Source organism: Nyctereutes procyonoides, unplaced genomic scaffold (assembly GCF_905146905.1).
Source record: "Nyctereutes procyonoides isolate TBG_1078 unplaced genomic scaffold, NYPRO_anot_genome, whole genome shotgun sequence".
Taxonomy (NCBI): Eukaryota; Metazoa; Chordata; class Mammalia; order Carnivora; family Canidae; genus Nyctereutes; species Nyctereutes procyonoides.
This window is the reverse complement of record NW_026575151.1, coordinates 4,713,752-4,737,528: the sequence shown is the minus strand read 5'-3', so window position 1 is coordinate 4,737,528 and position 23,777 is coordinate 4,713,752. Positions and strand designations below refer to the sequence as shown.

At 35.3% G+C, this 23,777-nt stretch overlaps 1 protein-coding gene across 10 annotated transcripts in view; it reads right to left on the bottom strand.

The window, feature by feature from the left end:
- The window catches only part of WDFY3 (WD repeat and FYVE domain containing 3), a 267,477-nt gene that overhangs the window by 81,375 nt on the left and 162,325 nt on the right, over positions 1 to 23,777 (bottom strand). For 9 of the 10 annotated variants that reach the window (XM_055312924.1, XM_055312929.1, XM_055312928.1 and 6 more), the window contains 10 exons: positions 21,580 to 21,691; positions 19,674 to 19,864; positions 18,276 to 18,428; positions 13,338 to 13,411; positions 13,092 to 13,253; positions 11,677 to 11,771; positions 6,225 to 6,345; positions 5,795 to 6,012; positions 1,712 to 1,947; positions 373 to 507 (listed from right to left, as the gene is read on the bottom strand). In XM_055312924.1, the coding sequence (XP_055168899.1) occupies positions 373 to 507; positions 1,712 to 1,947; positions 5,795 to 6,012; positions 6,225 to 6,345; positions 11,677 to 11,771; positions 13,092 to 13,253; positions 13,338 to 13,411; positions 18,276 to 18,428; positions 19,674 to 19,864; positions 21,580 to 21,691 (1,497 nt within the window). The remainder of the gene's footprint in view (positions 1 to 372; positions 508 to 1,711; positions 1,948 to 5,794; positions 6,013 to 6,224; positions 6,346 to 11,676; positions 11,772 to 13,091; positions 13,254 to 13,337; positions 13,412 to 18,275; positions 18,429 to 19,673; positions 19,865 to 21,579; positions 21,692 to 23,777) is intronic. The other variant, XM_055312926.1, reaches the window with a different exon arrangement.

Below are 23,777 nucleotides of genomic sequence, written 5' to 3'. Positions count from 1 at the left end.
AGCTAGTGTGGTAAACACCCCCATGTATTTTGTGACCATAGTGTCAGAAGTAAAGCAGTGTTATAGCAGAGTGTTGGGAGTGGAGGAGACACATAAGAGTGTGTTTTTTCCTTAAGAGCAATTCAACAGGGTAGCCCAGGTGGCTCAGCGGTTTAGTGCCTGCCTTTGGCCCAGGGCGTGATCCTGGAGACCCGGGATGGAGTCCCACATCGGGCTTCCTGCATGGAGCCTGCTTCTCCCCTCTGCCTGGGTCTCTGCCCACACCCCCCGTGTGTGTGTCTGTCATGAATAAATAAATAAACTCTTTAAAAATATATACATATCACAGGCAGGAGGAAGTACCAGCAGGTTTAAGTATGTCTGTAAACTTACTGAATTCAGCATGCTGCGGAGCATCCCCAATAATAAAAAAGCAGCTTCTGTGCACACATTATGGATAGAAGAGACCACAGTTCCACTGGAGGCAGGAACTCCAAAGATGAATGTCCAAATGGAATCTAAATCAAACTGCAGAGGTCAAAGTGAATGAAGATTAGCCACTGCCAATTTTTTCACCTAGAGTCCCTTACAAGTTCCAATATTCTAAGACTTCAAAACTAATTAGGTTTTTTTCAAAGTGATCAATGATGGAGAGATAGATCTAGCATTCTTCCCTCCTAAATTCTGAAAATTTGTAAATTTTTACATTTATAAAGAAAAGAGAATACTATGTATCATCCTGTCTTAGGTACCTATGTTAAAAACATTGTTTTCTACTTTTTTTCTGTAACGAAAACAAACAAAAAGAAAGTACATGCTAATTAACCAGGAGATGATATTATAGAACTGAGATTTTAAGCACAATCTTTTAAAAAAAGCATGTGGGACTCACTTTTTTCCCCCCTCTCCTAGCAATGTTCTAATTCACTTTTAGGTTACATACAGATAAGATTTGACAAAATAAAAATCAATTGAGGAGACTTATTCACAGCACTTTTATATAACACTTTATGACTATGGTGTCATGCTTATTTTGAAAAATTATATAACCAACCAAACTCTGTTAAGCCTGAATCTATAGTATTGTGACTTAATGTAAAGGTACAGACTTTGTTTTGGTTTAAAAGGTTTTGTCAATTACTAGAATAGATCTGAATTAGCATTTGGCTTTATGATGGAAGTATAGTAATTGAGTTGAAAACTAAATTCCTAAGTCATAAGCTATATATAGATATCCACAATAGTCTTCAACTAGGATTCAAATAAAGCTTTAGTGTTTTCCTAAAGTGGATGTCACCAATCATTAAGAAATTTAAAACATTTTTGTAATCAGAACTTGCACTAAAAATCCTATCCAATTAATTCATGGTATACATACCACTCTCTTTATTTTTATTTCTATAGAAATGACATTATACTTTTAGATAAAATCACATCACTTGGATTCTTCAAGTCACCATTAAAATACCACCCAAAGTCTTTATGCACACAGGATCATATAATCAAAAACAAAACAAAACAAAACAACAAAAGACGAAACCAAAAAACCAAATAGGGAAAAAGGACTTTTTGCAAAAGTTTTCCACGGTATCTTCAGATTTTTCCTCCCAAATCAAATTCTAACTGTGAGAAAGGGATGGAAGCCTTTCGGTTTTACTGTGAGTAACCGATCACCATGTGGTGATTTTCCGGCACATATAATCACACTTACGCCTTACTAGATAATTCCTACCTGGCAACCCTGCTTACATCGGCTGCTGATGACAGGCACACTGACCTGCAGGTTCTCAGGCAGCTCACTAACTGGCTGCTGTAGAAACAATGCCATGAGGAGAAAATAGAGAGCAGGGACATTAGTGTGTTTAGGAAGGAATGACTGAAGAACTGGGAAACCAGGAAAATGACAAGCATCCCGGTTAATCTCCCTGACCGTCGATCTCCCGCCAGCACTCCTGCCCACATTGAATCCTAAGAGGAGAGGAAACGTAACAGTAAGTACAAGCTGAATAACTGATTGCCTTGCTGTATTAACAAAGAAAGGAGTAATTCACTACATGTGACATTTCTACCCAGAATATCCGTATTAATACAGGCAATTAACTATTCCATTGTTGAATTAATCTTCCAGTTAAAAGTTCTACTTTACTATCTCTGATTTCAGCAAGCCTGTCTATTGGAGTACAGGTCTTGAAAAATACTTGAGACAATCAGATACAAGAGGTAATGTAAATTCTCCTCATTAAAACAATGCCCTTGTGAGCTCTAAAATTTCCCTAAGAAGAAAATAAAATTCAAAATGTGGCCAAAAGTTAGGATATACAAAAATGTACCTTAAAAAACAAAAATTGCTGTAATTATATTTAGCATGTAATTATAATTAACTATATTTAGTTAATATGTCGTTTGTCCTGAAGATCATGTTAAACTAGTTGATTGCAAATTATGTACAAGTTTTGAGACAAGACAAAATAAAATAAATCCTTCCTCACAACATGATCCGTGATTCTGTTGGAAGGTTGCCCGGCGCTGGGACAGCAAATCTGAGTCTGCTGTGACTGTGGCTATCTGAATGAACAAGCAGAGTTCTTCCTAGAAATACAGCTCTGCTAGGAAATGGTCAGTGCTTATGGATGTGGCTTACATAGCATCTGTCTTTCTGTCAATCCTGATCCTTTGGTTATGTAACTAATCAGGATACAACTACAACTTGAATATTTAGTCCTTTTGCCTCCCCATACCTAGTGCAATGCTTGGCACAGAATAAGTGTTGGCCAGAGTTTCAATGTAAAACTCATATGAAGAGCAACCAAGAGATGAAGGATTTTTATTTACCCTGAAGCAATTTTTATTTCAAATGAATATTCATTTTTTTCTTACAATTTGTTTTTTTCTAGGATGAAGTGAGCACATATTTGCTACTATTTAAAATAATAAAAGAGAAGTTCGTCTAGCTAGCTTTTTAATGATTCCATCCTAAGCAACTTACTGTGATGTGAATTAATGTCCTGAAGTTTTTTCTAATTAAAAAACTGCATAGCAATTTGCCAATCTCTTTCATATTATCATCTCATTTCTCAAACACAATAAATATGTGAGTTAGAAATTGCTATGATTATTTTTATATGGATGGAAATAAGTTTATGTGGAAAATATGCAATTTGTTCAAAGTCACAAAGCTGAAGAGTGGTGGCCCTAGGACTCCAGTAAGTATGTCTCTATTTTAGTAAGAGAGACTAAAGTAAGGAGACTCCAGCCCGATGTCTCTATTTTAGAGTTTGTAAAGTTACACTATCTCCCTTGGCCTTCTTAAGGACACTGGCACATTTCTGAAAGACTGGCTGCAGTGGGACACTGGTGGTTTTTGCTTATAGTGAATTCTAAGCTACAAAAAAAAAGTCTTGAGTTTTAAGAAGTCAGAAGACATAAAGTAATAATTTTATACATTCAATAGGAAAATAAATTTTGAACAAATTACAGGTTCTAAATGAAAACTAGTACCAGCATTTATTTCCTTTCTAAATTCTCACATTCTACTTTTCCCTATAATTAATTTTAAGGAATACTTAGTATGTTACTAACAATTAAGATTCAAGTTAAAGCTATGTAGAAGGTATTTTATAAAGAAAAATTTGATAAAAACTAATAAATGTGAATAAAACATGCAAGAACAGGTTGCTCACATCAAATAGAATCAAATTATATATATATATAATATATATATATATCTGTCTACAAATATATATATGTGTGTTATCACACAGGTATTTAGGAAAATTAAATTGAATCAAATTTATATTAAACTTAAATTCCTAGATTTCTTTTTTAGAATAAGAGAAGCATATGCAATTTGTAAGCAGAATGAAGGACAAATAAATTCTAAGGCATGAAGTCAGGTAGGTCAGATACAGAAAAAGCATCTTTTTCTGATATTACTGAAGTGACACAGGTCAGACAAAAGAACAGGATTACCATTTAGAAGACAGCTACTTAGACACTATTATTGTCTGACTCAGGAACCTAATGCACTTAACAGTGTTACTTTCCTAGTTAGAGAAATCAATCCTTAATTTGTATTTATTAGGTTTATTTCCTATACAGTATAACTTATGATAAAATATACATCTGCCTCCAGAATCATTAAGCTCAAAGGAGATGACACATGTTAAAAGACTTTGGCAAACCACAATGTGCTGTATGAATCTTAGGTGCTAACACTACTGTGGGTGGTTTTGGCTTTTGATGAGAAACAGTGCTATCAATTGGTATTTAAAACTCACACATTCAACAGAACACACATTCAGCAGAATTCGCATTTATTGCTTACTCTCCTAGCAGCTATCATTAAGGTCAACGAGTGAAATCTCTTGCTTTCAAACTGTTTATAATAATGTTTGTAGGTTATATCCCTCTCCTAAGGTCATTGCAAAATAGTGAGACTTTTTAGATCATGAAAGTATATATATAATGATAATTTAGAATACATATTTGAAAGCCAAAAATTTTCTTGAGAAATCATTTCACAGTGAATTCTTTTCTTCATTACAAAGTTTCTTCAGCCATTCTCCAAATAAAATAACAATAAAATCATCTTATGCTGTAAAATCTGTCTTCCTATCATTTTCCTTAATATTTGAGAAAGCAGTGTAGGCAACACCTAGGTACTGATGCTTTTACATTTTTTTTTTTACAGATAAGTTGCATATTCAATCTGGACTCCTAAATAACACGGGCAAATATGTATTCTTGATGCTTTATTCCAGACTACAATTACATAGCATTTTAAAATGTAATGTTATAAAGAAATATATTTTCAAAATACTTGAATTAAAAATACCTTAAGAATTGAATGACTATAATTTTCAATAAAAACATCATTTTAAATATATATTTTCCAAAACAATGTCATTAATGTGAACAGAAATATAGCAGTTCAAATGAATCTAACATAAGAAACTATAATTTTCTAATTTTACTTAAATGCTTAGTTCCATGTTAAAAACAGCATAGAACTAGCAAGCAGGTAATAGGGAACTTTGGCTGAACTTTGAGCTTAGATCTTTGAGAGGCAATATAACTATTAAAAGCACAGTTTTATTGAATCTAATTGACCTGGATTCAATTTTTGATACTTCCTCACTGACAAGTGACTTCATCTGTATGCCTTGGTTTTCTCATTCTCTAAAATGGGTGTGATAGTATTTATACCTCTTGGGACTATTGTGAAAATAAGTTATTGTGAAAATGAAAATGTTTAGTAACTGGCACAGAATTGGCACTCAAAATACTGATTGTTCTTAATTTAGTTTTTGATAATTTGCTAATTACCTACTTACAGATCAAAAAGGGAACTATAGAACAACAACAAAAAGAGAATAAGGGATTCTCTTGAGTTTTCACATTGTTAATATCCTGTGTCTGACTTTAGTTTGATTTGTAATTAAAAATGCCAAATTTGAAACTAAGTTTTTTATTCATTTGTTCACTCATTAAAATTCATAATTCTGGGGCACTTGAGTGGCTCAGTCAGTTAAGCATCTGCCTTCGGTTCTGGTAATGATCTTGGGGTCTTGGGATCGAGCCCTGAATCAGGCTCCCTACTCATCTGGGAGAGTCTGCTTCTCCCTCTCCCTCTGCCCCTCCCCCTGCTCGTGCTAGTGCTTGCTCTCAAATAAATAAAATCTTTAAAAAAAATAATTCATGATTCTTAATGATTGTCAGATAAATTGAAGAGTATATAAGCTTTGATAAGATTTTAAAAAAACAAACAAAATACAAGAAAGCTTATTTTTAAAGCAGCTGATGGTAAGTCCCATACCTAATACAGTTCCAATCTTATTAGTTAAGACAGAATCTGTCTGTTCCAGCCACCCTCCACCGCTGAGTCCTTCCTTAAATTTGATGAGGATAGACTGATTACTCAGTAGCACAACAAGAATCCTCATGGCTGCCGTAACTGTGGTGGAATGCAAGTGTTCTTCCATAAACATCATAATCCAGTCAAAACCCAGTGTCTTGACCAGTTCTTCACAAGCTCTATTTAAAGGCAGATGAATTCAGAAGAAAAAAACAGAACATTAATTTCAAGGATTAGTACTCAAAATTTCAAGAAAGACTAGTTTTGTTTGAAGATACTGTAAGTTGCAGGGTTCAAAAAATCTATTAAAAGTCAGTAGCAGGTCTTCCTTTACTCTGATTTAACTAGTAATAGACACTGCTACCATCAAGTCTAAGAAAATTTTACTTACTGCAAATTAATGCTTGTCTTTTCTTTAGATGTGTAAACTAGTTTTAACAAGATATCTAGAAGTCTGTTCCTCAAAAGTATAAGATTAGCAGACACAAGACCTCCAAACTCTTCTTCAGTTCCTAAAATGAAAATATATATATTAAATTGCCTTAGTAGATAAACCAGTATAAAATACACAACATTGTTCTCGGAAATCTCACTGAAAAATACATTTTTTAGGAAATATTTTCTCTAGGAGTGCTTTCCACTAATGTGGACAAGCAGAAGCGTCTATTAACTACTTCTCTTTAGAATCCTGAAAATTGTTCATTACATTTGACATATCTAAAACAAGTAATAAAAGGATGTAAACCCTTTCTTAAATATTATTTGCCCCACCAGTAGAGTGAAAATAGCCATATGAATAAAAATATCAATCCAAATTCTTAATTGCCAGTTTCATTTTGAAGGATATAAATAAATTTACAAGATTTAAAAATGAAAAATAGGAACATAAACTACTCAATAAATTTGTAATGTATAAAAGAGAGATAAATAGAGCTACCCTATGACCCAGCAATTACACTACTGGGTATTTACCCCAAAGATACAGATGTAGTGAAACACCAGGACACCTGCACCCCAATGTTCATAGCAGCAATGTCCACAATAGCTAAACTGTGAAGGAGCTGTGTTGTCCTTCAACAGATGAATGGATAAAGAAAAATGGAATATTACTCAGCCATCATAAAGGACGAATACCTAACATTTGCTTCGACATGGATGGGACTGGAGGATATTATGCTGAGTGAAGTAAGTCAATTGGAGAAGGACAATCCTATGGTTATACTCATACATGCAATATAAGAAATAGTGAAAGGGATTATAAGGGAAAGGAGTGGGAAAAATTAGAGAGGGAGACAAATCATGAGAGACTCCTAACTCTGGGAAACAAAAAAAGGGTTGCAGAAGGGGAGGTGGGCGGGAGATTGGATAACTGGCACTGAGGGCACTGAGGGGGGCACTTGATGGGATGAGCCTGCGTGTTATACTATATGTTGGCAAATTGAACTTCAATAAAAACAAATGAAAAAAAATAAAGAAGACTTAGAATTAAATAGCATAGAAGAGAGGCAAAGGCACTCAAATGCACAAGAGAAAAGGGAAAAGAAAGGGAGGAAAGCAGAGAACTTATGGTTCTCAATGGATAGGACTGGAAGCACAAAGGACTGGCATCCATGGCCAGGTGTTCCAGACCCAGGCCTGACAATGATGGGCTCTGGCTTGGTAAATCACAATCTCCAGGCCTTCCTTTATTCTAGAACTGAAGCTCGGGCTAAACTTGGACTTTCAATGGTCATTTGCTTTTATTTGTTTGGGCAAGGGATTCCTTTCATCCTTAAACATTGTCTTTTAAAATGCTAATTCTGGGATCCCTGGGTGGCGCAGTGGTTTAGCGCCTGCCTTTGGCTCAGGGCAATCCTGGAGACCGGGTCCCACGTCCGGCTCCGGCTCCCGGTGCCTGGAGCCTGCTTCTCCCTCTGCCTATGTCTCTGCCTGTCTCTCTCTCTCTCTCTCTCTCTCTCTCTCTCTCTCTCTGTGTGTGGACTATCGTAAATAAATAAAAATTAAAAAGAAAACTTTAAAATGCTAATTCTGTGCCTTAATCATTGGGAAGGGTGCTTCAAGTTTACCAAGGGAGATTCAAGATTCCCTTCTCTTCTAAGAGGTAAGACTGATATTTTATAAACTGCTTTATTAAAAACATACCATACAATCTAAATTGAGATACAGAGAGCTTCCTTTCAATTATTCCTTTTCAGTAAAATGGTGATCCACCCAGAAGTGAAAAATTTTCCTTAGACTGATTGATTGTTTGATTTTTCTCCTTAGATTTACATCTAGTTTTCTCACTGTTAGTTTTGCTTCCCCTAATTTTAAAATATAAAACAATAAAACTCTGAATTTCCAGCTTAACCTCTTCCCACTCAGACTGATGCTTTCTTCCATAGTGCACTACCCTTTTATGGTATTTTATTTTCCACTGATTATTATATTGCTGTTCTGCATTATTTAAGCAATCTTCTTTTTTGTAGATATATCCTGAATGTTGTATTAATTACTTCAAAGAATAAACTATGGTTTTAATTTTTTTGGAACATCACATTGCAGTTAATATAGTCTTTTGTAAAATACTTTTTTTTCTTTTTTAAATAACATCTTTAATTAAAGTTTTTGCAAGGTAAAATTAAACTTAAAAAGTCTTAGTCTTTGTAAATACTTTTTTTCTTTTTAAATAACATCTTAATTAAAGTTTTGCAAAGGTAAAATATTAAACTTAAAATAGGTCTTAGTACATCAAAATACTAAATTCTCTAACTGTATTCCAAGATGGTCTTTAAAACATAATATCCTGTATATCACAGAAGAGCAACCTTGATCTGCAACTGTACAGAATGAATTTTACAAACATAATAAATATACTTACGCCCTTATACATAACAGCATGTACAACAGCAGTTGACAATAGTAGCTCAGAATATCAAAAGGATTAGCCCCTCCCCCAAAATTGTAGCCCTGACACATATTGGACCGATTTAAGGAACCGATTTAAGGAACCTCCTGTCCATGTCAAATAAACAGCAAATGCCCTATACTATCAAGACCAGTAGTATACTTCTGATTTTTTCTATTATTTCAAATGTCAATGAAATGATGAGAATACCAGTCTGATTAACCTGGCAGATCAACAGAAAAATTTAGCAGTTTATACATTTCCACCACTGTGCTCTTCTCAAAGAAAATGTTATATTAGTTGTACTAACTGAATTCAATAGCCAGCAAGAAATATGGAGACTAGAGAAATACTTTTCATATATCTTTTTAATATTTGAAAAAATGTTATATATTTCCAAAGATTTTTTAAAGGGCTTTTGCTAATAGCAATTTACTTGGCTTAGATTAATTAATTCAGAGCTAAGAAATAATCCTTGCAAATGGCAGAAAAATGTAGTGGTCAAAAAGCTTCCAGTGTTGGTCTGGATTATCTGGGTTCAAATGCAAGTAGTATGATCTCAGGTAAATTTCTTCTACTTAATCTTTCTGGGCCTCAGTTTCTTCCCTTGTAAAACTAGGATAACAAAAATACTTACTTCATAGGATTGTTATAAGAATATAAAAAGCACTTAACCAGTGCATGGCAGATATTAGACACTCAGTAAGTATTAACCATTGATTTTATCTTTAGGCTTCTCATCCACTGCTAATCTGCTTTATCAAAGAAATATCAACATTGTTCCAAATAAGTATAGGAGTAGATGAGTGGTCAGCAGCAGCCTTATGTTCCGCTATAATTTGCAGGAAATCCCAGGTTTAAGGAATTTAAAGAGACTCTTAAATCCAAGGTTCTCTTTTGAAAAACATGATTATAACACTTTCTCTTCTTATTCATGAAGCACCAGAGAGGCTGTGTTCCAGGTGGTATAGCCAACAGAGGAAAACACCTTTGTGTGGTACTGATTCAACAGCATTGTTTCTCCACTGTCCAGATGGATAGTGGTATAAGGAAAGTCATTTATGTGATATGATTTAGGAATAATAGGATAATAATGGAAATAATGCTGACAAATATAAGATATTGTGAATTTAATTACAAGTTAATGTAAAAGGTTCTTTCAATGCTTTCCCAACAAATCTATCCTAGAATACATAAAAGGAAAAATATGGACCAGAAGGGGAAAAAATATGCATCAAATGAAGAAAGGTTAAAAAAGAAAAGTGGGGGTGCCTGGGTGACTTAGTTGGCTAAACATCCGACTCTTGATTTTGCCTCACATCATGATCTCAGGGTCCTGGGGTCAAGCCCCATGTCCTCAGGCTCCACTTGCAGTGGGAGTCTGCTTGATACTTTCTTTCTCCCTCTCTCTGCTCCTCCCCCTGCTCATGGTCTCTAAAATAAATAAATCTTTAAAAAAGAAAAAAAAGTGGTTTTCATGGGCTCAGAATCCCACAACTTATGAAACTATTTTTATTTTTATTTTTTTAACTATTTTTATTTTATACTTACATAAAATGATTCCAGTAAGTGTTTTTCCCTGATTACTAAATATTTCATAGGAAAATGAAAATAAGTTATATAGATATAATTCATACTATCAAGTATCTGCGTTTCTGAAGAGATGTATATAAATTTTTAAAAATTAATATTCAAAAATCACATAGAATAGAGTTTGCTATTTAAAGGATCACTGCTATGAATCCTCTAAGATTTAATTAATTAATTCTATTTTTAATTTTTTTTACACAGTGATTTGACATCTATATATGTTATGCTATGTTCAACCACATGTGTAGGTAGCTACCATCTGTCACTATACAACATTTACAATATCACTGACTATTCTGTACCTTTCATCTCTGTGACTTTTCTTTTTCTTTTTTTACTGCTTTAAGAGTTTTTTTTTTTTTTTTTAATTTTCTTACAATTAACATACAGTATTGTAGGGGCACCTGAGTAGCTCGGTTGGTTGTGTCTGCCTTTGGCTCAGGTCATTATCCTGGGGTCCTGGAATCGAGCCCTGAATCAGGCTCCCTACACAGCTAGGAATCTGCTTCTCCCTCTCCCTCTGGACCTCCCCACCCCTACTTGTGTGCTCTCTCTCTCTCTCAAATAAATAAATAAAATCTTTAAAAAAAGAAAAACAGGGATCCCTGGGTGGCGCAGCGGTTTGGCGCCTGCCTTTGGCCCAGGGCGCTATCCTGGAGACCTGGTATCGAATCCCACATCGGGCTCCCGGTGCATGGAGCCTGCTTCTCCCTCTGCCTGTGTCTCTGCCTCTCTCTCTCTCTCTGTGACTATCATTCAGAAAGAAAGAAAGAAAGAAAGAAAGAAAGAAAGAAAGAAAGAAAGAAAGAAAGAAAGAAAGAAAGAAAGAAAGACAAACATATATTAGTTTCAGGTCACGATTCAACAATTCTATACATTTCTTAGTGCTCATCAAGTAAAGTGTACTTTTTTTTTTTAAGATTTTATTTATTTATTCATGAGAGACACAGAGAGAGAGAAAAGCAGAGACACAGGCAGAGGGAGAAGCAGGCTCCATGCAGGGAGCCCGATGTGGGACTTGCTCCTGGGACTCCAGGATCATGCCCTGAGCCAAAGGCAGACACTCAACTGCTGAGCCACCCAGGCACCCATGGTAAGTGTACTCTTAATCTCCCTTATTTCACCCATCTCTCTACCCACCAACAGGAAAGATTTTAGTTTTTAAGTAGAATTCACACCCTATTAAGTTCCATAGGTAATTCTGTATATGCTTATTATATAGGCTTGACTTAACATAAATACATCTGTGAAAGACCATGAAAAGTAATGTAAGGAGAAAAGTAATATAATAGCATCACATATAATTATAAATTGTGCAAGAAAACAGGGCATAGCAATTAGTTTTCAAGCTCCAGACTGGACTCACCAGTATCAAGCTTCTCTTCATTGTTTATTTCCATAACTACAAATTTCTCACAAACCGCAAATGTTGGTAAAGTAGAAGAAATAAACTGGCCAAACCTTTAAAAACAAGAGAAAAGTTATGGATTTTAGGCTTTTTCTCTCCCCAAACACAAAGAAATGAAAAAATAATACTTCTTGTTTTAACTAATCTTTTATAGACCTTTAAGAGATTGTGTAAATTTTACTTCCCCTAGGAACACTGTAATTAACATTATATGTTACAATATTTTAAAACATAGGATAAAATATATTTCTCCAGAAATTAGGCCTTTAATGCACTAACCCTTTAATGCATTTTTAAGAACTGAACAGTATGATCCAAATTAAAATGTCCTAACATTATCTATATGGATCCACTGTAGCCTGCTAATTAAGAACTTTGGTTTTAGAAACATGGGTAATGTTAAAATCCTGGCTCTACCAGTTTTTAATCTTGTTACTTGAGGCAGGTAACTTAACCTCTCTAGGTTTTAGTTTCTAAATTGGTAGATAAAAATAAAAACTTGATGGGTTTCAGTGATAATTTTAGCAAAATGATTATTATAGTTCCAGAATAAGATTTAAATAGTTACTGTTAAAAAACAAACACACTAATCTCCAAAATAATTTTCAAACTCCAGTTTTAAATCTGTTGCAAAGTTACAAAAATGTCCTTAAGGTAAATAAATATTAAAAAAAAAAAAAACCATGGTACACAGATTAGAGACTAGTCTATAGGGAATATTCTAATCAGTCAGCGTGGTTTTACCTGTGATACCTGGGCAAGTACGTGAAAAGTGATCAAATTGAGTTTAAGGAATTCTCTACTTGGAAAATACTTTGGTTAGGCTGCATTTTCCTTCCATTTTAAGATGGGAATTACCATGTAGATATTAAAATTATTCTACAGACAACCTGTAAATATGCCTTAAGCCATTTCTCATTAGCTGCAAAATAATAAATCATATGAAAGGTTTGAATATACAAAAATAAAATCTCATCATCTGTTTGGGTGACAGAAAATAAATATATAAAAGAGATGGCATGCCCACTACAGGGGGCAGGGTAGGAGATTGTGCACAATTGGCACATACACTTGAGAAGTAGCAGGGCTTAGGGAAGATGCACCGAGAATTCGTATACTGAACACATTTAACGTATAGGACAATCAATGTTGCTGGGCTCAGTCCTATATATTTTCTTATTCACTAGTGGCAACAACTGATTTTGCTATATAAATACAAGATACTGATACATGCATATTTTTATGCCTTTCAAGTATCTGGAATATTAACATTACAGGTATGACACATGCATAAGAACCAATTACATTTGTCTCATTCACTTTAACCTCACTGATACTTTTAGTTAATATACAGATACAGAAGTTTTCACTACCTGAGGAGATCATTGCTATTGGGAAAACCTTGCAGTAAGAAGCTCAGCACATTACTAATAGCAGCAATAGTAGGTTGGGATAAAGACATATCTCGAAGAGTCAGTAGCAACTTGGGAATTAGCTGGAATTCCCTCATTAATTTGGCATTCTTTGAAGCTTCACTGTAAGAGAAAGAACATTTTATATAGACCAAGTTATCATCTCTTCTATTACTGAACAATTAACTTATGGATATTAACTAATACCTGGACTCGGTGAGTAGTTCAATAAAATGTTCAAATAAGGAAAGATGAAGTTCATATGGTGCATGGAGCCAAACCTACAATAAAAACAAAGAATAGTGGTACATTTAGGGTTAAAAAAACACCCCGAATGACTATCCAACAAACATACATGCAACACACAAACTTATTTCACTTATATAGTTGACTGAATATAACCACTTTATAAAATTTTATAATATTTTATAATATTTGGCGAAGTCCTATAAAAATGCTAACGCATAAAACTTCTGGTTCTATTTATAAAAGATTAATTGCTATGGAAATTACCCTCCAAAACAACTGGAAAGGTAAGACGTATTGAAAAATCATCTGTAAATCAAGGACTGAATATTATTACTGAATACTGAACACAGCATACAGAATAGAATGAATACTGAGTGCTGCATCCAGCAGACAAAGACTGAGTGACTGGAATCTCATGTGGAGTCCAAAACTGGAATCAATCACTGCAGTTGAGTACAACAAACAATTCCTGGAATTTATGAGTCTGAGACTAGTCTGTAGCCCCACCAAAGAGCATGGAGACTTCCTAATATATAGGGAGTTGAATAGAGGCCCTAGAAGTGAAATACCTGAGTAATGGGGCTAAATTAGTACTAAAGGTTACTCTAGGTCCACCCTAACAAATATTAAAAGTGTGACTCAAAAAGATAAATACAATGTTAAAGTTCATACTTTTATAATGGAACACAACAAAATCTAGCACTTACTAATGTAAAATTTAGTATACAATCAAAAATTACCAAGAACACAAAGAAAAAGGAAAATATGATCCATAAGTAGGTAAAAAATCAATTACTATACATAGCCCAGAAATTACAGAGATGATAGAATTATCAGGACTTTTATTTTTTTTTAAAGATTTTCTTATTTATTCATGAGAGGCACACAGAGAGAGGCAGAGACACAGGCAGAGGGAGAAGCAGGCTCCATGCAGGGAGCCTGTTATGGGACTCAATCACAGGACCCTGGGATCATGACCTGAACCAAAGGCAGACGCTCAACCGCTGAGCCACCCAGGTGCCCCTATCAGGCCTTCTTAAAAGTTATTAAAAATATGCTCGAGGAGCACCTGGGTAGCTTAGTCGGTTAGGCAGCTGACCACTGATTTCGGCTTTAGTCATAGTCTCAGAGTCCCACAACAAGCTCTGTGCTCAGTGGGGAGTCAGCTTGAAGATTTCTCTCCCTCTTCCTTTGCCCCCTCCCCCAACTTGCGCATGCTCTCACTCTCTCTCAAATAAATAAATAAATCTTTTTTTTTAAAGCTCCATAAGCTATAGAATATAACCAAAAATATGAACATGAGGAGGAAAAATAGAAAGCAATCAAAGATCCAAAATGAACTTCTACAGAGGAAAAGTAAAATATTTAAAGTGAAAACTATACTGGATGGGACTAACAGGAGACTGGATACTGCAGAAAATAATTCAGTGAGCTTGAAGACACAACAATAGAAACTATTCAAAATCAAGCATGAGAAAAGAACTAAAAAGAAATTACTAGATATAGCATAAGTGACTTGTGGGAAAATATCAAGCAATCTAAGACATATGTAATTGGAGTCCAGAGGAGACTGGGGGAAGGCACTAGGAAAAATAGCTGGAGAAATAATGGCTAAAAAATTTCTAATTTGATAAAAATGACAAACTCACAGATCTAGAAAAGTCAACAAATCCCAAACAGAAGAAAAAGAAAAGACAATGGAGTGATGGACATCTTTAAGGCATAAAAAGAATTTTTAAAAGTCAATTAGAATTCTATTCAAAAAATAAAAAATGAAGACTTTTTCAGATGGGATAACTGAAGGCCAGCGGACAGGCACCATGAAAAATGCTAAAGGTTTTCCAGTTAGAAGAATCATATAAGATGGAAATCAGGTACTACACAAAGGAATAAAAATGCCATGAATATTACATATGTGGGTAAGTATAAAAGAATTTTTAAAATTTTCTTTAAAAGATAACTTGCTATTTAAACAAAAATATAGAAAGTATTATGGAGATCATAAACATACAGAAATAAAATGTTGGACCATAACAGCACAAAGGACAGGATGAAAGAAATCGAAGTTTATCTTTGTAAGGTTTTTATGCAATAGGTAAAGTGGTATAATATACTTTGATGACAGAATGATTTGTTATAAATGTATATTATAAATTTTAGAACAACCACTAAAAAGAAAATGCCTGTAAATTCTATTACTATTATCTTATTTTTATCTGTCAGATGCTGTTTTAAAAATAGGGTGAATTAAGTATTTATAGACTATTATGTTTTGCATTAATTAGGAATGCTATATGATGCCATAAAATGAGAGAGATAATTTAAAATGAAACAAAATATGTTGAGCAACCAAATTTCTGATGTTTGTATATTAGATTTTTATCAGATACTTGAAACTAAAGATAACCCATGATTTAAACATATCAGTTTCCAGATAAAAAAAAAAAGCCAGGTTTGATTAAGTAGGTCTCCTTAGAACTCCTGTAATTCTCTCTGCATACCTTTATCTCTATATTTTTACACATTTTTATTGGTCTATTTATTTGCTCTTCTCTTCTAATGGACTTCTTTATTTTTGCATCATTAGCACCAACAGGATGCCTAGTTCAAACATGCTCAAAAGGTATTTTCTAAAAGAATGAGAAGTTTGTGTGTTACAATTTTGAATATCAGGTTGAGAAATGTATACTTTATTGTTTGGAAGGGAAATCATCAGAAGCTTTTGAATAATTAGTATGATTATGCTTTAAAAAGAATGAGGTCAAAAGATCTATGGATAGGTTGAGGGAAGGAGGAAAGAAGTGGTAGTTACCCTAGTAGGTAAGAGAAGAGTTGATCAGGGCTTGGGCTAGGATGTAAAAGTAGAAACAAGAAGGTAAACTATAGGAAATATGGAAATATAGTCTACAGGACTTAATTTCAGACTGTTTATAAACAGGGAAGAAGAAGAAAGCTGATTTTTCAATTTCAAGCCTCGGTGACTAGGGAAATGGTTTTATTAACAGAAATACAGTTAGAAGGAAGAACTAATTTGGGGGAGGTAGTTAAGTTCAGGTTAGGTGTTGCTGGGACATAAAAATGGAAATGTTGATCAAGAGATCAGAACTAAGTGGGGAACTTAGATGCCAAGCTAGAGATTCAGATCTAGGGCTGAACTTTGTAGAGATGAGGCTGTGGGAAGAACATGAAAGGAAGAAAACAAAAGGGGATCCCTGGGTGGCTCAGCGGTTTAGCACCTGCCTTCAGCCCAGGGCATGATCCTGGAGTCCCAGGATCGAGTCCCACATCGGGCTCCCTGCATGGAGCCTGCTTCTCCCTCTGCCTGTGTCTCTGCCTGCCTCTCTGTCTCCTTCTCTCTCTCTCTGTGTCTCTCATGAATAAATAAATAAAATCTTAAAAAAAAAAAAAGGAAAGAAAACAAAAAAAGGTAAAGAAGTTGGACATCTTTAAGTAAAATAATAAAATTTTCCAAGCCGGAAAATTATGGGGCAAGTAGTAAGAAAGATACAGGAGCTGCAGGCTAGCAAGAGTCAGAAGGTGCAAAAAGAGGGAGACACTGGAGTGCTTGGGTAGCTCAACTGGTTAGGCATCTGCCTTTGGCTCAAGTCATGACCTCAGGGTCCTGGGATTGAGTCCCGTATTAGGCTCCCCTTCAGCAGAGAGTCTGTTTGTCTCTCAACCCCCCCCCCACTTGTTTTTTCTCTCTCTCTCTCAAATAAATAAATAAAATCTAAAAAAAGAGAGAGAGAGAGAGAGAGAGAGAGAGAGAGAGAGCAAATGCAGAATTTGCTCCTGAGCTGCAGGTACTGTAGACGGAGTATGGGCCAGGATGCTAATATGCATTCAAATAAAGTTTCAGGAAAGCAATTAGGGCACATAACCTGTTTTTCTGTTTTATTTTTTGGGGGGTTTTTTTTTAAAAAAAGATTTTATTTATTAATTCATAAGAGACACAGAGAGAGAGGCAGAGGCATAGGCAGAGGGAGAGCGTGATGCGGGACTCAATCCCAGACCTGGGGATCATGACCTGAGCCAAAGGCAGATGCTCAACCACTAAGCTACCCAGGTGCTCACAAAATCTGTTAGGAATTTATTTTTTTTATTTATTTATTTTTATTTATTTATGATAGGCACACAGTGAGAGAGAGAGAGAGAGAGAGGCAGAGACACAGGCAGAGGGAGAAACAGGCTCCATGCATCGGGAGCCCGACGTGGGATTCGATCCCGGGTCTCCAGGATCGCGCCCTGGGCCAAAGGCAGGCACCAAACCGCTGCGCCACCCAGGGATCCCCTGTTTGTTAGGAATTTAAAATAACCGACAAGACAGAGATTATAGTAGTTATGAGAAAGAATGGTTTTGGCCTAGACATTACAGCCAGCAAACATTTAGTACTAGACATCAATCTGGGTGGTAGGGATACAAATGAAGACAGGATCTCTGCACACGTGAAGTCCACAGCCCCACAGGGGAGATATATACTGACATCAAGTGTATAGTATATAAAGTATATAGTGATGAGTTGTAAAGTACTGTGAATGGGAAGTTAAATGGATAAGGGATATATGAGAGTAAGTGGTACCTATTAGAATTATTTAATGAATATACGTTTGCCTCTTATAATGCCAGAGAAAGCAGCAAATTAGCTATAGTTAGATAAATGCCTTATACACCATTTCACTTCTACACTACTTGTAAACTGGAAAACCCCTGGGGAGAAGAAACCCCATCACTATTCTATTTTTGTACTTTACCAATGACATTAACAGGAGCATCATAAAATTATAGAACTTAAACACATCCTAGAGACAAATTTTTTAATACTTAACTCTATCAACATGCAGAGTAAGACATGGATTCATTGACTGCATATTAACAATTAGTGTTCATTTACATACTTCAAAATCACAAAGTAGATCCTGGAAGGCAGTTGAATTTGGAATAATGGAGGTCTCATGTCCACTATCAACAGTTCCCACCAAGGAAAACGTTAGATGGAGAATGTGGCTGTTAAGGAGGGAACGTTTCTTCTTAAGCAGCATCGCCAGCAACTAGAAGAAACAGTATCATATGCCCACTGATTAATCATATCATATACGCGCGCACACACACACACACACACAAACTCTATGTAAAGCAATTCCTTGAGACTTCCAAGCTGATTTCTAAATTTTTATTATGACAATATAAAATTAGAGCAAATCTAATAAGCAGGGTCATCCCAACTACTCTATCATTAAAATATCTTCTACATGAACGCTTTCAATCCACCTATATGTAATTTGTTGCCAAAACATGTACATACAACTTTTTTACTCTTTTTCTCCATTTTATTACATTTCACTACAAGGATTTTTCTTTTGCAACATAGACTTCATAATTTCAAATTTAAAAGGTTGAATGGTAATCTCTGGAATGGATATAGAATTATTAGTCATCCTCATAATGTTGGAACATTTAGAGGGCTCGTGTATTTTCATGAAATGTGGTGAGCAATGCCACAATAATCATTTTGAAAGTTTTGCAAAATAGAACACTTACCAAAATAATGTGATTAAATCTACAGAAAACAAACAGTAAACAGTTTATTCACTAGCAATGAACTGCTGGCTATAGTAGAAGAAGGCATTCATACTTCATCTACACTAAAGAGATTAAATTTTACTCCAAATACTTGTTTCTTTTCTGACAAATAACTTTTTGCTTAAACCTAGTAGGTTGTGGATACATGAATACTGGATATTTTTAATCCCACTTGAGTTTTCAGGACTAGCAATGGCACAGGTATTATAGAGTGGTTCTCACATTCCCTAGGTAAGAGAACGGGGGCGGGCGGTCAGTAAAAGATGACTGGATGTGGAGGGAAGAGACGAGGAAAACAAGGAACTCTCTCAATCTATCACCCATTTAGCAGCTAGCGTGGGCTGGCAATATGACCCTGTTTCATTTCACTCCAATTTCCATAGAGAAAAAGAATTCTAAAGTTGCAAATAGATCTGAAATAACTGAATAACTGAAATAACAAAGCCTAATTCAAGAGTTTATTTTTTTTTTAATTCAAGAGTTTAGGAAACAAGATTTGATGAAATAGGATAAAAAGTTTGAGCCAAAATAAACAATTCACATTCTCACTTGAAATATATTACTTTTACTAAAAAACTACTGACCTTTAAAGTACATTTGGATGAAAAAATTCTTCCAGAGTTTGAAAAAATATAAATAATAATGAAAATTATATATATATATTTTTCCCTAAACATGAAGTAACGTGAGAGTGAAGCTTTATGGTTACAAACCTGGTAGCCCTTGATTCTTTCCATTTCTTTGCTGGCTAGTGGGTTACTCTTGACAACACAAACCAGGGCCTTGACTGCTGCATATAGCCCTTCCACATCAGAAGCCATGGCCACCAGGCCCAGGATGGCTGCCGCTCCACCAATGTACTGCAAAGTAGTGGCAACAGGCTTAGGGACAAATGTTCTTACTCCTGATTAAAAGACAGTGAAAAATAATTAAATTCCCTATGTAAACAAGAACTGAATAAATCATCTTAAGAAATATTTAATTAATTTTAAATTATACTCTATCCTAAAATAAAAATTCTAAATAAAAATTCAAGGTCGGATGTGGAATGTAATAAATGCTAATGTCTACACTCAGAGACGAGGTGGGAGTAAAGGAGTGAGTAGAGAAGGGTGGGGATTCGAGAGCAAGCTCAAAGGTTTTGACTGTGTAGCTTTGGACAGCATAAAGGCAAAGTACAGAGGCCCTGAGAATTCACTTCTGAGGTGAGTGAGGAGAATGCCTGACTAGGTACTGCTGGGGAATAAACTTTGGGAGGGTAACAGCCCTTGAACTCTGAACTGGGGAATGGGTTGTGGATGTCATCCTGGCAAAGACCAAGTATTCCCAAGATGAGCCAAGCAAGGCACTTCAGTAGCCATTACTCAAAACTTTCTAGTTATATAGTCTGAGTAACAGTACACCAGTGACAGTGACGCCAGAAGAGCATAAGCATGTGGAAACACAGCACTAGAACTCACTTCATGTCAACTAAAGAAACCTCGCTTCTATGTTCCTAACTTTGCTTTTTTTTTCTAACCTTGCTTTTAAAAGAAAGCACTGTTTGAATGTCATTTGCCTACTAATCAAGACTGAGTTTTCCAAAAATAAAACTAATATGCATTTTATATTTCTATGTGCTTTGCAGTATCCATAATATTTGCATATATTATGGCACCAAATTTTGAAAACTACTTTCTGAAGTAATTAGGGCCAGTATTACTAGTTTATAGATAAGAAAGTTGAAGTCCAAAAAGCTCAAATGTCTGGTATAATGTCACACAGTTATAGAATAGGAGCAGGAACCTCAATCTCTTGAACTCTTCACTCACTGATTTTTTTTACTATACCATGTGCTGTTATATTTTTGCAAAGGACATAGAGCAGAGCTCAGTAAATACTTGCTGAATTGAATAAAGAAAAAATAACATGTGCATTAGCATAAAGAAAACTGTTTTATAATGCAATGTGGTTATGAAGAAAACCAAAGTTAGGATATGTACACATCACTGAGACAATAAAAGCTGCCAAGGACTGATAAATACGTAGGATTCTGACCAACAGACCACTAACTTTTTATTAATCTAAAAAAGAACCAATATTAACGTACTCTAGATATATAATGGCTGGTTCTGAATTTTGGATGACATGACTGGATTATGTCTCAGGATTCTATCTAACCAAAAAAATCAACTCTTTTTAAGCACACATCAAGTACGAGGCTCTGTAGAATGTCCACCAGCTTTAACTTCTACTATAGTTGGAGTCACTGTTTATACTCCAGAGGTCTTATTTCTAGCTCATTTCCAAATAACAGATGCACTCACGGGTGCCACCACTGCTGCACCAAACCATGCAATAATCACCAATATTTCTAAATCTTTACATCTCTATCCCTAAATGTAGTGTGAATTTTACCTTGAAATTACACAGAAATATGTAGTCAGCACTCATTAGTGCTGACAAAATAGGGAAAAAGTTAATGGGATTTTTAAAAAGGTTATGATTTTTAAAGTTGACTGGAGTTTGAGATTGTTATTAATTTCTAAATATTGTAAGAACACTATAAAATATGAATGCAGTGAATGCAGATTTGAAGGCCAATAAAGGAGTCTGAAACAGTAAGGCAATCTGACTCACCCAAGTATCCAATCAGAGTAGCTCCAACTGTCCGTGCAGGTCCATTAAGGTGTCCTGCTGAGTTGTGTATCAATTTCACAGGAGTGGCATTCTCATGGGAAGAAATGCCTAACTGAAGAATAGGAAAGGGGAGAAAAATGTAACTATAGAAGAACAGTCTGAACATTTTGATTGGAAAAAAAAAAAAAACCAAACAAACGAACACACGACCATGATTTGTAACATCATTTCTTTCTCTTATCAGAATATTAAAAACATGGGCATTCATTTTTTTTTTTAAGTGTGCAAGCTCTTCCTATGGATAGAAAGTCACAGATAGTAAGTTAAGTACAATCTACTGAGATAAAGATGGTGAGGGGTTCATTGGAAATAGCTTCAGAGATCTTTCCAGACGAAATTCAGTCATGGATTTAAAGTTCTTAACACTAGCTGTCTCACGGTATTTCTGATCAGTGAACATAATATTAACTTTACTTCATATCCAAGTAAATGTCACATATATTATTCAAGTGTTTATAGATAAAACATGCCTACAAAAGAGAAATGATAAGTTTTGCATATGTAACACAAATATACACATAATGGGCTTTCAAAGCAAACACAATCCTAAAACTTTAATTCTATTGTTCCTTGTAGAACTAAATTTATCTATAGTTCATGTTCCTTGAAGGATGGTCCATGTACTTACAGACATATGCCTGCACAAGAGTTGTCAATACTTACTGTTCCCAAATCCTTTCCTCCCATTCTCTCGATTTCCTCCCTTGGGCTGTGCCTCCTCTAATCAGCCAGACAGCTTGCCAAGTTCACCTAAGACTTCCACCTTGTTAGACCCACTGCTGGTCAGTCCTTAGTCCTAGTCTTTTCTGGACCAGAGACATTTGCCACTGTGAATTACTGATTTCTATCACATCAAACTCTCCTCATTTTTCTCCTTTTCTTGCTGGCCGCTACTCCTCACTGTTTTTTGCTGGTTCTTCATCTCCATAGCTCCCCAGTACTAGATGTCCAGGTCTCAGTCTGGAACCTTTCTCTTCTCTAGCCACATCTATACTTAGATAAAAGCATCTAGCCTCCCGGCTTTAGATATCACTTCTGAACATCCATGGTTCAAACCTCTACCTCAAAGTCCAGATTCACATTTCCAATGGCTTTGAGATCTCCAATATACTTCTCAAATTTCTCTAAAACATAGTTCTGAGTATTCTTCCCCAAAGTACTCTTCCAGAAGTTTTCTCCAAATCAGAAAAAGCAACCCTGTTTTCCTCAATGTCAGAGCAAAAAAACCTTGGAGTTATCCTTGATTTCTTTCTTTTCTTCATAATTCACACCCAATTTCCAAAAACTGTTGGCCTCATCTTTAAAATATACCTCAAATCTGATCATTTCTCATCATGGCCACTACTATCCTCCCAGGTGTCACCACCATTATAGTCATATGAATTATTATAAAACTAATCTCCTTGTTTCTACCTTTGTCTGTTGTCCCCCTTAAGTCTATTCAAGGAAGGTCAGAGCCATCCTGACTAACATTTCATTCATTAGGCCTGGAACCCTATAATGCTTTCCATCTCACTTGGCTCAAGCGAATGTCTCTACCACTGCCTATAAATCCAATACAGTCTAGTACCTATTACCTATCTGAGTTCTTCTTCTACTACCCAGGTCTTCTCTCATTTGCTCCAGCCTCGCCACCTCTACAGCATGCATGGACCTTCCTCAGGGCCTCAGCACTTATACCACTGGGACAATATCACCCATGCTGTGACTATATCCCATTCTGCATGTTCTCATGGCTTGCTGCCTCTCCTATATCAAGTCTTCTCCAATTTCACCTTTAGAATGAGGCCTCCTACAACCATTCTATTTAGCACTATAAGTTGATCACTTTCTCCTTCCTTGCTTTATTCTCTGCACTCTTCACCTCCTAATATAACCTAAGATTAGGTCATTTCTTTAGTTATTATCATCTGTCTCTTCCACTACAGTGTAAGAAACATAAAGGCAGGAATTTTCTCTATATCCACTTCTGTATCCTAAACAAAGCGGTACTTGGCACATAGGAGGTGATCCAGAAAAAAGTTAAGTGATACCCTTAAAAATAGCAATTGTTTTCTTTCGTTTTCTGTAATTCAATTTCTTAATTGCCAATAATAATATTTTAAAAAGAATATAAATCATGCACAGAGAAGGAAATT